Genomic DNA, 17,530 nt, shown 5'->3' on the forward strand with positions numbered 1-17,530 from the left:
AAGGGGCTGTTTTAAGTGGGATGCACACAGAACAAAAGGATTTCTGTTCCCACAAGGCTGGACCAGGGGACAGTTTTATGCATTCAGTTAAACAACCAGAGAGAAATAATATACGTGGTGTCGGCAAGTCTGCCCACCACTCACACAGTAAGTATATACCCCAGATGGAACGTGAGCAGGGGGTTATGAATCTGCTCCTCTCTCATTGGTCGTGGATACTGTGTTCCTCTTATAGCATGGTAATATATGGAATTTCTAGGGGTAATTTTAACTATGTGCTTCTTTTTTTTTTTTGCCTTCCTCATTCTAGTTAGGATGTTTTCAGTTATAAATACCTGAAAACTTAACTCAGATTTATACAGTAAAAAGGAGTTATTGCTTATATATCTGAAAAGTCCAGCAGCAGTCACACTTCAGGTATAGTTTGATCCAGGGGTTCACAGTATCAGTGGGGACTTCAGCTTTTTCTCTTGATGCTTCTCTCAGTCCTCCTTCTCTCATACCCCTCATCGTTACAAGGTGGCTGCTAGCATTTCCACGCCCTACATCTGTACACTATGGCATCCAGAGAAAAGGGACCACTTTGGTCCCTAAAGCCCAAGAGGAGGTCCTGAGATTGGGGTGACTTACGTCATTGGCCTACTCAGTCCCTTCAGTCCAAGGATAACACTGGCCTGGCCTGCAGTATATGCTCAGTCCCTACAACTGGGAATGAAGCCAGATTTCCTAGATCCCCAAACAGAAGTGAGGACTGTTGGGAAGAGGGAAATGGAAAATCAAGCAACAGTGACTTTAAACAGGAGCTGGGTCACTGCATTGAACCTCTGCGCACAGAAACTATTCAATGTCTCAGCAACCTTTTTGCGAGGCACTGAATCTGGAGGCTCCTCCTAGGCCTGAGGCAAAGCTAAAAGCTCTGGAAGCTGCTGCTGCTGTAGACTGTCAGACAGAGGTCAGAACAGTCCCTGGGGACCTTTTACCCTGGGCTTCAAGACCACCCTACATTAGTGAGGCAGGGCAGATGAGGGCATCTTGGCCCTCAAGGAATTATGACACTAAAGCACTGGCCACAGCAGTCAGCAGGGATCACAGACTGGTTTATGTGGGAAAGCCTGGGCTAATCAGTGAGGGTTTCCTGGAGCAGGTGGGACTTGGTGTGCTGGGTCTTGAAGGGTGGGATCGGCACACCATAGCGGGTGCACAGGACAGTATACTGGAGCACGGAAATTAAACGACTCAAGTTCTATTTAGGTTTATCTTTTATCTGAAAAAAATAGGATTACTGATATTCAATACACAGATCGCCAGCTGTACACTGGTATAACATATACAAATTTACATATACTGGGAATACACATTACCTTTTTTCCTTATAGGAGTGTGCAGTTTAAAAGGTTTGGAGATTAAATTGCCTTGAAGGATGGAACCAGGGCTAAGGTCCCCACTGGGCCTTGTTGGAGAGGGTGTGAGGTAGGGATGCAGGGGCCCCTTCTCTTACGCTATGTCATGCTGGGATCCCAGGAGCCCAGCATGCAGAGGGGCCACATCCTGCCATCCTCAGGTGGCCGTCCCCACAGTGAACCTCCTCCCTTGGCAAGGCCCTGCTTAGAAAGCAACCACTAGAGAAGGGTCCTCCGGGGCTATGGCTGAAGCCTGCCACCAATTCTCCCATCCGCAGCAGCCCCGCTCCCCGCCTCTATAGGAGGAAGGCCGGGAGCCCACAGCCAGTGAGTCACGGCACACAGCCCATGGAGAGGGCCCGATGCTCACCACGACCTTTGGGGTTTGCCATCTGGTTCCCGTGCCAGAGGGTATAGGGTGTCCAGCCCCTGAGAAGCACAGCAGGCCCTGAGGCTGCAGATGGCTATATAAGGCTGAGGCCGCGGGAGTGACAGGGGTGCCAGACCCCAGGAGCAATTTGACTGGTCTCAGTGCTGACACAAACATTTTCCCTGTGCTTCGCCATTATCCCCCAACAGCAAGACTGAATCATATCCTCAAAACCTCAAGCCCGACGGGCAGACGTAATGCCAAGAATCAAGAACAGCAAAGAGGGCTAACCCAGGCCCTCCCTTCATGGCAAAAAATTATTTGGGACAACACAGAGAAAGCTGCCCCAGGACAACTAGTGCCAGCTCGGCCACAAACTGTGGGGCCTGGGTCAGCTCACCTCTCCAGGCCTCAGTTGCATCTGTACTATGGGAACAGTACCCTGTCCTGCTACCTCATGAAGTGCCAAGGACCCCCGGAGGAATCAGGGAGAATGGGAATAGGACGTAGGGGGTGGCCCTTGTTCTTTGAGAAGGACACAGCCTGGTCTTGAGGCAAATTTGGGGTCACGACGACTTGGTTTATTTACTGCCAGACTGTCACATGTCGGCCACTTCAAGGACAGATGACTTCTAGGAAGGCTCCAGTCTTTGTGGACTTCTTGTGGACTCTCCTATATCTAGGAGCTTTCCTAGATATACCCCTTTCTGTTTGTCAGTGCCTTGTGGCATCTGTGGCTCCCCAGATGACCCTAGGTGACCTCCTAGGTGACCCTAGGAGGTAGGCAATAGTGGAATTGTTAACCCTATTTCATGACCAAGAAAACCAAGGTCAATGAACTTCTCCAGGCCACATGGCAAGCTGGTGACAGAATGAGGATGAAGAAACACCCAGCTCTGGAATCTCAGCCCAAAGATCTTGCCCTATAATTTGGACTCCACCAAGTTGTCCGTGGGGCCTCAAGAGTTCCACTCTGTAAAATGGGGAGAGTTGTGAGGAGTCTGCCTTGTCAGGCAGCAGGAGTGTTTTCTAGAAGACACACGGGGATCGCTTTTCTAGAAGATGGCCAGGTTTTGTTTTTTCTAATCTAGAACTTGCTGTGCCTGATTGTTCCGGAGGCACCCTGCGAGGTGTTCCTCGAAGGCATGCTTTCCAGAAAGCACTCACCATCAGGCAGTGGTATCCTAGAAGGAACATCGCTCTGGGACACTTGGTCACACACCAGGTTGACCTTGAAAATGGGAGCAGCCAGAAAAGCAACCTTGGAGCCCAAACTTTCCTTACTGACCTCTCTCCCATCTCCTTCTCTCTTTTTATTTTTTTTTTGGCTGGAAAAAATGGAGCAGCCTTGACCACACAATCACTCGCAGAATTAAGTAGCCAAAACTCACATTGTCTAGACAAATAGATTTCATGAGTCCAGTTAATTCCTGCCAGTCAAAAATAGACATGCTTAATAAGTGGATATATTTAGAATCTGTCATTATCTGGTCCCCAGGGGAGAAACCTCAGCTCTTATTACATAGACTCTAATTTCAAACAGAGCTCTATTAACTCCCATGCCGGACCTTAGTTCTTTCCTGACGGCACAGAGAGGTGGGTGGGAGCAGGGCAGGGAGATATTTGACCACAAGAAGCTACTTAAGTCCCGTGTTGCCTGAACCTCCGGGTCTGTCCCTCTCAACCATCTTAAACCAGAAAACGAGCAATTGCTTCTTCTTTGGGTCATGTTTCCAGGGGGTGGCAAGTTGTCGTGAGAGCAGGGCTATGGAAAGGTCTGCACGCTCCCAATGTGTCACATGTCCCTGTGCCCCTCGGGGTCTGGGAGACCTCCAGGGCTGTGTGAGCCGTGGCACCTCCTACCATGACAGTGCAGCTGTGCCTGGGAGAGTGGTTCCTGACTCGCTGTTAGCACCAGGGCCTGAGCCAAGCAGGCGGATGGTGGCTGAGAGCAGAACTGACACCCAAAGCCTAGAGGGGTCCAGGTATGCCAGAGGCAGGTGACACTGAAGGGACACGGTGCCCAATTTCAGGATTTTGCTTCACGTCAGCACTGGGATTCCAGCTGCCTGGCTGGGCCACTCTGGGTCACCTCCATTGGTGCTGCCCGCTGGTGGGCCAGGGATAAGACATAGAGGGGGCTTTGGGGCACTCTAAGGAGAGGGCCTGGGGGCTGTCCAGGTTGTGGTGGGATTCTCCCTGGCCCCGAGGGAGGTGGCACTGCCGGGGCTTGGCCAGGTCAGGAGGGAGTGGCCGCTCTTTCTCTAGAAATATGTGTATGTAAGCAGCATGCGTTAATTTCCAGTGGATGCATAACAAATTAGCACAAAGTATTGATAGATGGCTTCCCAAAACAGAAGTTTATTCTCTCACAGGTCTGGAGGCCAGACCTCCAAAATCAGGTTGTCAGCAGGGCTGTGCTTCCTCTAAAGGATCTAGGAGAAATCTTCCTTGCTTCTGCCAGCTTCCAATGGTCCCAGGCATTCTTTGGCTTGTGGCAGCTTCACTCCTAGCTCTGCCTCCATCTTCACATGGCTTCCTCTTCTCTCTGGGTCTCTCCTTTGTGTGTCTCCTTAAGGACACATCATTGAATTTAGGGCCCACCTAGGTAATCCAGGATGACCTCATCCTGAGATCCTTAACTACAATTGCAAAAATCCTTTTCTCAAACAAAGTCACAAAGGCATAGGCTCAAGGCAGAAGGCCCAGCTGGGTGGTTGCCCCTTGCCATTCTTTAGCCCTGCTGGCTTCCTTGCCCACCCGGAGCAAAGACTTAGTGCCTCAGGGGACAGCCATGAACACTGTGCAACATGCCCCAGCCCCTGGGTCACCAGCTGAAAGACTCCTGTAAGGTGAGGAATGAGGCCACCCACAGGTAGTGGCAGATGGCCAACACTCCAAAATCATCCTTCCTCTGCCTGAATGACCCCTATTACCACAGTCCCACCATCTAGCAAACTCATATTCATCTGTTAAGACCCAGCTCAAGAACACCTCCTCCATGATGTCTGCCCTGCCCTCTTCTCACGGGGATGGCCTCCATCCCATTTGTTGCCAGACCCATGCGGTCTTCATCTCTGTGTCTCCAGATCCTGGCAAGGGCCTGGATGGGCCACAGCATCCCTCTTCCAGGGAGACGAAGGTCTGAGTGTGAGGGTATGTGTGGGCTGCCCCTCCAGGATTCCCTCCCGCCCTCCCTACCCTACTCTCCCCTCAGCACTGCCCCGCAGGTTCCATCCTTTGCCAGGAAGGAGAACCTCCCCCAGCATCTTCACTTGTCTTCTTTTCCTTCCCAGGTTGGTCATCGGCGCTCCACTGGAAACCAACGGCCACCAGAAGACAGGAGACGTATACAAGTGTCCAGTGACCCAAGGGAACTGCACCAAGCTCAATCTGGGTAACTTGGGCCACTGGTCTCTCTACAAGGAGGCCAGCCATTGTCCAGGGTGGGGCAGGTGCTAAAACACGTCCCTGCCCACAGTCACACTGTGAGGTGACCTAGCTGGTGTTGCTGTCCCCATTTTACAGATGAGGAAGCTGAGGCCAGAGAGAGGAAGTGACTTTCCCACAGTCACACAGCTTGTCAGGGGCTGGCCAGGATTCACACCCAGGTCTCCAGTGTCCCAGGCCATGGCCCTTTCTGCCTCATCCATGGCCCCTCAGCACAGGGGAGCCAGGAGCATTTCCTATCTTTTTTTTCTGACTTGGAAATAATAACAATAGCCAAATTCATATGTCTTATATACTGTTCACTACGTGCCAGGCACTGGTTTAAGCACTTTTAGGTATTTTTTGACTCATTTAATCCCCACAACAGCCGTATGAGATTTAATCATTAACGACAGCCTGTGGAGGTGAGGGGACCTGCCCGGGGTCACCCAGCTAATAAGCAGCAAGGCCAGGATTCCAACCCAGGCCATCTGCAGCCACCCTTTAACCACTGCGCAGCACTGCCTTTCTGAAATGATGACTCTGTTCCTCGCTGAAGCACTCTGGGGCACAGGGGAGACGCTGTGAGCAGCCTCAAGGCCTTCCAAGTCCTTGTAAATCTACGTGTACACGTGCGCATGTGTGCGCACAGCCTGCGTCCACTAAAGCACACGCACCACTCCTCTAAAGCACTTCTGCTTTGTCCTAAAGGTCAGACAGTGGCCAGGCCATCACTTTGCTTTCAAAAGGGAGCAAAAGTCCCATTTGGGCTGAGAAGCTGCGATTCCAGGACTGGCCTTCCCCAGGACAGGACCCTCAGCCTCCCACTCTTCCAGGAGGGGAACCTCCATCCTAGAGCAGTGGAGTGGGGTCCCCTGGGGAGGCTGTGGGGAAGCAGGGCCTGGGGCGGTGGGGGGTGGGGGGGAGGATAGCAGAGCTTTAAGAGATAAGCAGATGGATGATAAAAGGCCACATCAAAGAGAAAGCATGTGAAACCAGATCCCCAGGGCAGCCAGCTGTCCCAGCACATAGCGCTGGATGCTCCCGCTGGCCACATCTGTGTCAGGGCCGTGGATAGGAAGTTCAAACCCCAGCACAGCCGGAGGCCCAGGCTTCAGTGAGGAAACGGTCCAGGGCGGGCGGGAGTCCGGCTGGCGGCTTATGGATCCCGGTCGTCACCCCACTGAGAGCACGGGCTCCCAAACAAGCCAAGCTGGTTTCTCCTTCCAGCTGTACAGTTTCCTCACTGTGTGTCCAGGGGGAGCTCACATCCTCTCTCTGAGCCTAGGTTTCACTTATGTGTGACCCTAGGATCCATCCAGGTCTAATGTGGTCCCCCAGCCTTTCATGAGCACCTAGTATGTGCCAAGCACGATGCTAGTTACTGGGGATGCAGCAGGGAACAAGGAGCCAAGGGCTCTGCTGGGAGGGCACAGTAAGCGAGGAGACACACTACAGTAGAAAGCAGGATCATCTCAGGTGGGGAGAGATGCTGTGCGATAAACCAGGTGTTACGATAAGAGAGGCTGGGTGGGGAGGAGGTAGGGGGCGGGTACTATCTTAGCAAGGTGATCAGGGAAGGTTTCCCTGAGCAGGTAACTTTTGAGCAAAGGTCCGATGGTGAGATGGAATCAAGTGGGACCACAGCATTCCAGGCAGAGGAGAAGCAAGTGCAAAGGTCCTGAGGTAGGAATGAACTTGCTCTGTTGGAGGACGGAAAGAAGGCTGGGGCAGAGGGAGCAAGGGGGTTGGTGGTAGACGTGCGCACTGAGCTTGGGGCCTGGGCCACTGAGAAAAGCCCCTGGTCCAGGTGGGGACCAAGACCATGAACCCATCATTTAGGTTCCTCTATCGCTCTGGTTTCCAATGTGGACCTAATTTCCCTCCGAAGGAGGAGGAGCCCCTGCTGACAATGGGAGACATGATGCCATCAAACTCTGAAACTGGGGCTTAAGCTGGGAGGCGGTGGGCAGCAAAGTGCATGGAGGCCGAGGAAGAGTACTGGTCAGGAAGCACCTCATTTGAGGAGAGTTTCTTTCCCTCCCAATGAGGAGGCAGGAGGACCATCTGTCAGTTTATCCCCACAGTGGAAAACTCAAGGCAAGGAAACCTGAGTCCTGGTTTTTCCTATGGCCTCTCCAGGCTCTGAGCCCCACTCAGCCAGGAATGTTCTTTCCTTTCTCTCCAGGGAAGTGGGTGTCAGTTATTCACACCTCAGTATTGAAGGGTCTACCTATCTCTGGTGCTTTTTTTCCCAGCACCTGTTTGAAGTCAGGGTTTTCATTGAGCGGCAGGGGCTCAGGGGGAGGGGATGTGATTCTGGAAGGCAAGCCCTGTGTGAGGAGGGGCTTATGCCCCAGCCCTCACACAGACCCACTGAGAAAGGTGTAAGTCTCTCCTGGTCACAGAGGGGAGGTTAGTGACTGCTCCAAATCCACGAGCAGCAGAAGCTGGACTTGAACGTGAATCTTTCTTACTCCAATGCAAGGGTCTTGCCCACCATGCCATCTGCTTCCTGGCCCACAGTTTCATTGAGGACCTCAGTCACTGAGACAAGGCCGGAAGAGAGGGGGTGGGGTGAGGTGGGGGACGCACCCTTTAAATAAATGGGGGGCAGAATTCTCCAAGCCGCTGAGGGGAGGAAGTTGCCCAGGTGGGGCTTGGAGCTTCCTCTCCAGACTTCTCACCACATCCCTCTGCAGCCACAGCCCTGCTGTCAGATGGGGAAAGTCGGGATGTAACGTTGGCTCTGCTGGGTTCAAGTCCCCACGCTATCATTTATCAGTGATCGACCTTATAGAAGTCACTAACCCTCTGTGCGCCTTGACTCTCTCCTCTGTAAAATGAAAATGGTGACCCCTGGGCCTCCCAGGACCAAGAGGGGGTCCTGGGAGGGCAGGTGGGCGCAGCACTTTGTAAATGATAAGACACCGTAAAAGCACCAGGGGTTATACTATTATTTTCTCTCTGTTGGTTTGGACAGACAAAACAGAAAACAATCCCAGGCACTCGTAGAACAGCCAAGAGAGGCTGGATGTCAAAAGGAACCTTACTACAAACTGAAGGAAACCGAGGGACAACAAACACAGCCGCCCCACCCTAGCCCACAGTACAGTCGGGGGTCTGGATTTCTGGCCTCTGCCATGCCCGGCCCCAGGTCTTGCTGGCCTGGGCCCCAGAGGGTCGGCCAACTCTTCACACTTCAATCGCCAACAAAGCTAAATGCTCCTGAGCCCTTAGAGATCACTCCCCTCCCCTGAAGCAGAGAACACATCTAGATCCTGCGCACAGCAGATGAGGCTGCTCGCTCCGGCTTAACAAAATACCCAACTCACTTCCCCCTAAACTCTCCCCGGCAGTGTCTGCACATGTGTGCGCACGCATACACCACACACACACACACACACACGCACACACTTCTGGGGAATTCAAGCTCATTTCTTTCCTTTCAGTGGCTTGACAGAATGATCTAGTAAAACCTTCCCCACTATAATCTGCTTAGTAAATTTAATCTCCACAACCCTCTCCCTCCACCCAGTTGGCTGATAATCCTAACCCCTGAATACTCCTCTGGGGACCGGCCACACAACGGCATTCTTGGGCAAGACCTTGTGCCTCTAGAAGGCTCTTGTCAAGTTGGCGATTAGCTCCCTGTGAGAAAGAATCAACTATCGTGTGTCAGTTTATCAGCTGAGCGGAGAACCGGACCCTGAGAGAGTTGGGCAGGGGACTGCTACGTTTGATGGCAGGTTGCCTTAAGGAAATACGTGGAGGAGGCACTGTATAGAGGAACCAGCCTCGGGGGAGCCCTGGTTTATGTGGGGTGGGGCACAGGGGGATGGCTGGGGGAGGGAAAGCTCTGGACGAGGAGATGGAAGGCTCTGCCATCTGCCTTCTGTGTGACTTTGGGCAGTTTGCGTGACCTCTCTGAGACTCGCAGTCCTCATCTCACAGAGGGTTGAGAGGAGGTAATTAGACCATATCTGGGCAAGGCCTTAGTAAACTGTGAAGGCTGCCCTGACCTGCAGGGCGAGTGAGGCATCCAGAGGGGCAGGGAGAATGGGGGAGGACCCTGCCTGGTAGCGACTCGACCTCAGGCCCCTTTGGTGGCCAGCGGCAGCAGCAGAGTCCGGGCAGAGGACAGGCAGAAGGGGCTGCAGGCTGAGTTTCTCCCTCCACCCCAGGAAGGGTCACCCTATCCAACGTGTCCGAGAGGAAAGACAACATGCGTCTCGGCCTGAGCCTGGCCACCAACCCCAAGGTACAACAGCTTCCTGGTAAGAGCCACCCCACCCACCCACCCACCCTCCCTCTGAGCCCTTCCTGCCCCGCAGGCCCTCTGCTTGGGGCCGCGAGGGGCGTGTGGTGGCTGAGCATGGCCACCCACCGGGCTGCCTGTCCGCATGCGCTCAGGGAGCAGCCCCTCCTCTGGCTTCCTGCCTGTGCCATTCTGCCTGCTGCGCCCTAAAACTTCGGGGGGTACAATTCAGGCAGGAAAAAGCATTGAGCCCTTTTGTGTACCTTCCCTTTGGGGCTGGGGGGAGTGCAAAGCAGATAGCCTGCAAAGGAATAAGAATAAATAAAGATATTCAACAGTCCAGTGGTAGGGGCATCTATCCTTTCCTTTGGGGAGCCCAATTTGCAAGGAGGAGGCTGAATCTCTGCTCCAGAATTGATGAAAGAAACAGGACACACCACACACCCTGAGAAGACTTTGAGGGGAAGCAATAAGTGAGTGAACGCAGATTTACTACAACGGAGGGAAGGATACAGAGGGGTGGGCCACCTGGACTGCATAGGATCAGATGGGAAAGCTTCCCAGAGGAGGTTTCTGTTTTGTTTTTAAAGAAGAGGCTAGTCTTAGCAAGGAAGGAGGAGGGGGTACTTGGGCTGAGGTGGTAGAGACATTCATTGATTTAAACTATTTTTTGAGCGCTTACAAGGAACGGAGCCTGATGCCAAGCACTGGGGATTCAGCAGTCAGCAGAGCTCCTGCCCTCCTGGAGCTTACATTCTGGCTGGGGGAGAGACGATAAGCAAATGAGTAATGTGAACGTGATGTTGGGACAGAAAGGCAGCAGCGGGCTGTGCTGGGAGATCTCTGTACCCCGCCCAGGCGAGCATATGCAAGCTTTGCACACAGCGGGAGAGTACAGGTGGCGTGACGGATTGGCACTGGCTGCCCCTTGCCATCACGTTCGGGTGAACCACCACGAATGTGGGTGAAGCTGGGACTGATAGTTCCTAGAGTAGCTGCAAGAAGATTTCCGAGAAAAATTACCCAGAAAGCCCAGTAAAATACACCACTCATTTTAAGATGGGAGGGCTTGTGTCACTCTCTGTTCTCACCCATCAGTTCATTTCTGTTGACACATGAGACATCTGGGTGTGAAGCATCAGACATCAGGGCAGTGAGATGACCGGGATGCTCAGAGACTTGACAAGAGCATAGTGGCTCTGCCAGGGAAAGTCCTGAGGTGCCTCGATGTATGGTTGGCCCACAGCCCTCATCATCCCCAACCGAAGGCAACAGGACCCCTGGCCCTGTCCACGCATACTTGTCAGGGGCTTTGGTCTGACCCTATTCTCCCTCTGAGGCTCCTTGTCATATGCCTACTAACTTGATTTCACCTACTTCATAAGGTGGGATGAAGGTCCAAGAGGGATGGTGTGATACAACCCCTGGGGCCTCTGTGGGTGGGTTAAGACCGTAGTTTATAAATAGCAACTTTTGTTAACTCACTCACTCATCCATTCACTCATCAGCCCATCCCCCAACCAAATGTCCTTCCCTCTGTTCATCTATCCATCCATCCATTCATTCATCCACCCATCTGTCTACATGTCAGTCCACCCCCTCATCCTCCCATCTAATCATCCATCCTTGCATCCATCCCTTCCCACATCCATCCATCATCCATTCATCTATCCATCATCTATCCATCCATCCATCCATCCATCATCCTTCTAGCCCTCCAGCCATTATCCATTACCTACTCTCCCATTATTCATTCTCCCCCACTTCCAAAAATAATTTACCAGAGCTTCAACAAAGGACACAGATAATACAAAACCGTTAAAATCTGACTTTAAAAAGAGAAAGCTAATTAAAGAAAGGGATTGGAAGTGGAATAATTATTCTTCCAAACCAAGGGAAATTAGAGCACAAAATTTAGTCCTGAGTTTTCCAGCAGAAGGACAAAAATGGAGGCAGAAGCTGGGCTTTCTTTTTTTTCAGTACATGGGCCTCTCACTGTTGTGGCCTCTCCCGTTGCGGAGCACAGGCTCCGGACGCGCAAGCTCAGCGGCCATGGCTCACGGGCCCAGCCACTCCACGGCATGTGGGATCTTCCCGGACCGGGGCACGAACCCATGTCCCCTGCATCGGCAGGCAGACTCTCAACCATTGTGCCACCAGGGAAGCCCTGGGCTTTCATTTTTAATGACCCTGACTCTGAGAGGGACTCATCACTCAGTCTGTAAATGAGGGGCTGACATCAATGTTTTTGGTAGCAAATTTCAGAGAAAGAGCAGAGACATTCTTTTTCCTTTCCTTAGTAAGAGCCATGGGCATGTTTTGGGTACCCTGTCCTGGAAGTCTGCCCAGAAATGACCTTCAGGCGACCTCTTCAGAAAGACCCTTGAAGGGTCCACTCCCATGGATGACAATGCTTTCCCGCATCCTGTGTGGTGGGCAGGGGGAAGGAGAGTCACAACCTGATGATGGGGTGGAGAATGGGACCCTTGAAAAGACAACAAAGGAGGACTCTAAGGTTAGTTTTTCTCCATTTCACCTGAAACCAAGGGAACTAGTACATGTTACAGCAAGAGAGATTTCAGTTAGACTCAAAGAAGACCCTCTAAATCCTAAGGATAACAGCACTCAGATGGAGGATTCTGTCTTGGGTCTTGGAGGTTGGGACTGGGCCGAAGGCTATTGGGCCCGGACCCTCCCTGAGGCCCCCCTCTGATTGGGGGATCCATGCTGTGCTTCACAGGCTTGCAGCCCCCTCTGGTCTCATGAGTGTGGGAGTTCCTACTACACCACAGGGATGTGTTCACGAGTCAACTCCAACTTCAGGTTCTCCAAGACTGTGGCCCCAGCTCTCCAAAGTAAGTGGCTTCAAATCTGCAGACTTGGGCTGAGCGACCAACAGTCCATGGGAGGCTCCAAGCTCTGGTCACCACTATCCCATGGCTACAGAGCAGAACTTGGACTCTAGCCCCGCCCTGCTCCGGCTCTCTGGGTAACCTGTGGGGTAATAATCTTGGCCCGCCCTCCCGGGGCAAATGAGCTCAGGTTATGAAGACCATCCTGGCAGCCAGAGGCTCACTGCAAAACCCAACCCTGAGCGAGGAAGAGATTCCTGGCCCACCAGGTACATCAGGCAAGCTGCATACTGCCCGAAGTCTGGGGACATTGTTCACTTAGACTATAGTGTTCATGGTGCCCTCTGACGTTATGGGATGCAGCTGCCCTGTAGGTGGAGGGCCAAGGAGGACAGAACTACCCCTGGTGATAGTCTCATCTAATCAGTGTTCCTGGGCATGAGGAAGCGCTGCCCAGCTCTCCCAGAGCCTTATGGAACACAAAACCTCCAGTCCTGTCCCCACCTGCCAGGAAAGGTCTGGGGAAATAACGCTCAGACCTTGCTTCCTGCAAGCCCAGACTGCTTGGCTCCGAGCCTCACTATTTCCTGTGGGCTAACCACCAACACCCAAGCAGCTGCTGCCCGTTTTATTGAGGGTGAGGGGATTAGCACTTCTGGCTAGAGGCAGCCTCCCTCCAAGCACCAGGGCCCAGTCGGAGATGGGAAGGTGGTGCTCGCTGGGGAGGGAGGAGGAAGGTCAGTCCCAGCAGGGGCTGGAAAATGGTCCCCTTAGGGGCCATGAGGAGGAGTCGATGCTATGCTTACGAAACGACAGCGGGAGAGGCAGAGGCAGTGCCGGGGCTGGGAGGAGGCCCAGTCACGGGAGGTGTGTCACCCCCTAGAGAGGTTCTTTCCTCTGGGCCAAGGTGTGACCATCTCAGCCTCCCAGAATCTCCTGTGGCGGAGACCTCCTCACCCCGCTGACCAGCAGCCATGCCCCGGGAACTCAGCAGATCCAGATCCCAGGGCACCCCCCGCCACCCCTGCCAACACCACGGAGGATCTAATTCAGTAGGTTTAGGATCAGCCGCAGGGCATGTGTATGTGCGCACGTGCGTGTGTTTCAAAGGCACGTTCTGCCATGTTTAGCAACCACAGAGGTTCTTCCCAATGTGTCTTAAAATGAAAAATTTGAAATCATAAGAAAGAAACCAGTAATAATAAATGCGTTCTAATAAAATTGGCTTTAAAATAAAAGAAACCTGGCCTCTACCAGTAGATTAGAAACCCCTCCTAATCAAGGAGTTACTGTCTCGTGTCCTTGTGGCTGCCGGCACCACACGGCGCTCCAGCACATGGCGCTCCAGCACGTGGCGGGTGCTCGGTCCACAGGTGTGGGGCGAAAGCACACTGGAGAAGGACAAAGCTATCAGGCACCGTTAGCCTGGAGGTGTAGGGCCATCCCATGCTGCGTGCAGCATGTGCAGACGAGACCAGAGTGTACACACAGCTTCTCCTACAGCGGAGGTGGTTCTGAGCATCCAAACGCTTCTAAAGTGCTCTCCCAGACACAGAACCTGTGCCAAGCGCCTAGGCTCAAAGCCACCACCGTCCCCTCCTGGTGAGCTCTGACATCAACATACTACACCTTCCCGATGCAGGAGTTACTGGAATGGTTAACTCACAAAGGCCCCTGCTGTATTGCTGTAAAGTAGATTTGAAAACAGTGTGAAATTCTCCAGTAAAAATAAGCAGATGCCCAATATTTCAATGTGGTACAGTATAGTGTATATCGTATCAGATTGTATCATCTCTTATTCAAGGTAAGTCCTGCTGTTTCACAAACAAATAAATTACTTAGATGTAAAGAGAAAATTTTTAATTTGTTAGGTTACCAATGTTTCATGTTTTCTTTGTTGCGTTCTATTATTCATTTTAATTTGGTATGAATATTACAAGAATATAGAGAAACCTTCAGGCTCAAAGCAGCAAGAAAATGACCTGATAATGTCATTGTTACATTAACAAAGTGGTTTGGTTAAAAAAAAAATAAAAAGAGGATAAGCTAAGATTCTTGAGCATTTACTTGTGCTCAACCCTAGAAGCATCACCTTGTTAATTCCTCCTGGCAATCCTTTACTATCATTATGCCTCTTTTACAGAAGAGAAAACCGATGCCAGGGTGTTAAGTAACTTGCCCAGGGTCAAAGCCGGGGGTCAAACAGTCTGACATCAGATTCCACATTCCTAGCTATTACACCGTGCCTCCCTCCTAAGAAGTGAAACCCATTCAAGTGGGCTAAAGTGGTAATGCCAGCCTACCCATTACAGTAAAATAAACAATAATGAGGTACTGATTTGGGCACTGTTGGCTACCAAACACTGGCCAGCTAACGGCGGTCAGTCCCCGTTGAGGAGCAGAGGCAGTAGGGCTCCATTCATGCTTTGTTCAGACAGCCAGTGCAGAGCGGTGGGGCAGAGCCAGGAATTCCTGGGCTCCTCACTCACATTGCCCAAATAAATGTTCAGCCCGAGGACAGCTCCCAGGCCAGGCTTCCCTGGACAATCATCCAGGGGATCAGAGATTTGCAGACACTGGCTCCTTGGGTAGCTGTGACCATGTTCCCACTTCCCAGGGTGCCAGACCTACATGGACATCATCATTGTCCTGGATGGTTCAAACAGCATCTACCCCTGGGTGGAGGTTCAGCACTTCCTCATCAACATCCTGAAGAAGTTTTACATCGGCCCTGGGCAGATCCAGGTGAGTGTGGTTGGGACTCTTTCCTCCTCCAAATAAGCCCCCCCAAAAACCCATGGCAGATGCTGCCTTGGGGTGGGGGGGAGCATCTGTACACGCGCTAGAAAGGTGTAGGTGAAAGGGCCAGCCTCAGGGCCCTGCAGCCCAGGACACCCATCTCTGCTGGGCACATCAGGGGACGGTGTAGGGGAGGCATCACTGAGTGGGTCAAACACTGTCCTCTGGGATAGACACCACATATTAACAAAAACTTTGATCAGCCAGAGAGTGAGAAGACACTAGCACCCTGCTGGGTGAGGCACAGGGGAGAATTAGACACTTTGATCTTGGAGAAGAGACAGGGGAAGAGATCAGAGCTGCCGGCATGTATTTGAAATGCTGCCTGGCTAACGAGGGGGTAGATTTATTCCGTATTGTTTTGGCAGGCCAAAGGAGGACCAATGACTAGAACTGACAAGGTGGCAGATTTCAGGTCAATCTAAGAAATTATTTTTTAACAATTAGAGCCGTTAAAAGGGGAGTGGGCTTTCTCATGAAGTAATGAGTTCCCCACCACTGGGAGATCATCTTTTAGGGCACGGTGGATGAAAGTCCAGCATTGGAAATGCACTTGTACCAAATAAATTCTGTGGGCCCATCCGACAGTGACATTTTTTCATTCTAGTCCTACTATAGGTAGGTTTTTGCTTATTGTTTAAGGTTTTTATTTCGAGGCTATTAATATTTGAGTCTTATTAATATTTCAAACTTCTCTTCCAAATTTGAAAGAACCTTAGTTCCAGAGTTTGGTGAACAATGCCATGGCCCTCCACCCACACTGCTCCTAAGATTTTAGACTTCAATTCTATGCTTCACTTTTGTCTTTTTAAGTAAGAAACTCAATCTGCTGGGCCTTTCTTTAAATCACAGTCTCCTCTCTCAATATGTACCTCCCACCTGCCTCACCAAGCCAGCCATTCATTCCTGGAACTGTGCAGAACCTGCTTCCCTTCTGCTTAGTTCCTCTCCCTTGGGAAGGTCCCCAGCCCTCCTCACTCCTGAACCGTCCCAGAGAGATGACTCCAGGAAACCTCATCACCAAAGGGCCAGCCTTCAGGGGTCAAGATGTCCTGTTTCCCTCTCCTCTAACTTGCAGGTTGGAGTCGTTCAGTACGGAGAAGACGTGGTACATGAATTTCACCTCAATGACTACAGGTCTGTAAAAGATGTGGTGGAAGCTGCCAGTCACATTGAACAGAGAGGAGGAACAGAGACCCGGACGGCATTTGGCATTGAATTTGCTCGGTAAAAAAAAAAAAATTAATTTTCTAAATCTCAGATACTGTTACAGTTATCTTTTGCTGCCCCACAAAATCTAGTATCTGGAGAGACAATAATTAATCCCTCAAAGTTCTGGGCATTGGCTGGGCTCAACTGATCAGTTCTCCCTTGGGTTCTCTCGTGTGGTTGAAGGCTGGTGTCAGCTGGGGCTGTTGTCATCTGAAGTTTCGACTGGGCTGGACATCCAGCATGGCACACCCATGTGGCTGACAGTGGATGTTGGCTGGGAGCTCAGCTGAGGCTGGTGATCTGAGCACCCACACGTAGTCATGTGGCTTGGCTCTCTCACCATGTGGCAGCCAGGCTTTGAGAGGAAACATCCCAAGAGTGAGTTTTCCAGGAGATCCACACAGGAACTCTGAGACTGCCTGTGACCTAGCTGCAGAAGCCCCAGAATATAACTTCTGCTCTAGTCTTTTGATTGAGCAAGTCACGGAAGCCAGCCCAGGTTCAAGGGGAAGAGAATTTAATTTCCCCTCTTGATGGAGGAATGGCAAGGTCACATTACAGAAGAGCATTTTGGGGCTGGGATTTCCAGTCAGCTTCAGGAAATATGTTCTGCCACAGAGACCCTATGAAAAGTGCGTGGGTTGTATGAGGGCAGAATCTTCTTGTGGGGTGTTGGTCATCAGTAGAATGCGAAGAACGTAGTTAAATCTAACATCTGAGATTGTAGAGCAATGAGGCTGTTCCCTTAAACATCACAGCAGAACTCACAATAATAATGAATGCTATCTCTAGTCATCCAGACAGGCAGCTACATGCTCATTCCAGTAACTCTGCCATGGCTCAGAACACTGTACTCACCCCCACTGGAATCAGTGAACGAATTTTAAAGTCAATTCTCCCAGATCTTTCCAGCTGTGGCCTAAACTCCTACGATAACTATGTCCAAGACATTTAGATTTTAAATGTATAAGTTTTACACCTACAAATATGAGCTCTGCTATGTTCTTTGAGACCACCGTCCCATTACCTTATAATCCCACCTCACGTAGGGTTAGTCGAATGTAGCATTTAGCAGAATGCTACAATGTGAAAGCTATTTAGTAGTAACATGATTTCATGTGGTCAAAAGATTAACTCTTTTTTTTTTAATATTTATTTATTTGGTTGCACCAGGTCTTAGTTGTGGCAGGCAGGCTCCTTAGTTGTGGCT

General features: G+C 51.3%; 1 protein-coding gene across 1 annotated transcript in view; it reads left to right on the top strand.

The window, feature by feature from the left end:
* The window catches only part of ITGA11 (integrin subunit alpha 11), a 141,880-nt gene that overhangs the window by 59,698 nt on the left and 64,652 nt on the right, over nucleotides 1-17,530 (top strand). The window contains 6 exon segments of the mRNA XM_032621170.1: nucleotides 5,067-5,167; nucleotides 9,384-9,460; nucleotides 9,462-9,476; nucleotides 12,198-12,312; nucleotides 14,927-15,054; nucleotides 16,187-16,335. Coding sequence (XP_032477061.1) covers nucleotides 5,067-5,167; nucleotides 9,384-9,460; nucleotides 9,462-9,476; nucleotides 12,198-12,312; nucleotides 14,927-15,054; nucleotides 16,187-16,335 — 585 coding nt within the window.

Source organism: Phocoena sinus, chromosome 2, assembly GCF_008692025.1.
Source record: "Phocoena sinus isolate mPhoSin1 chromosome 2, mPhoSin1.pri, whole genome shotgun sequence".
Classification (NCBI taxonomy): Eukaryota; Metazoa; Chordata; class Mammalia; order Artiodactyla; family Phocoenidae; genus Phocoena; species Phocoena sinus.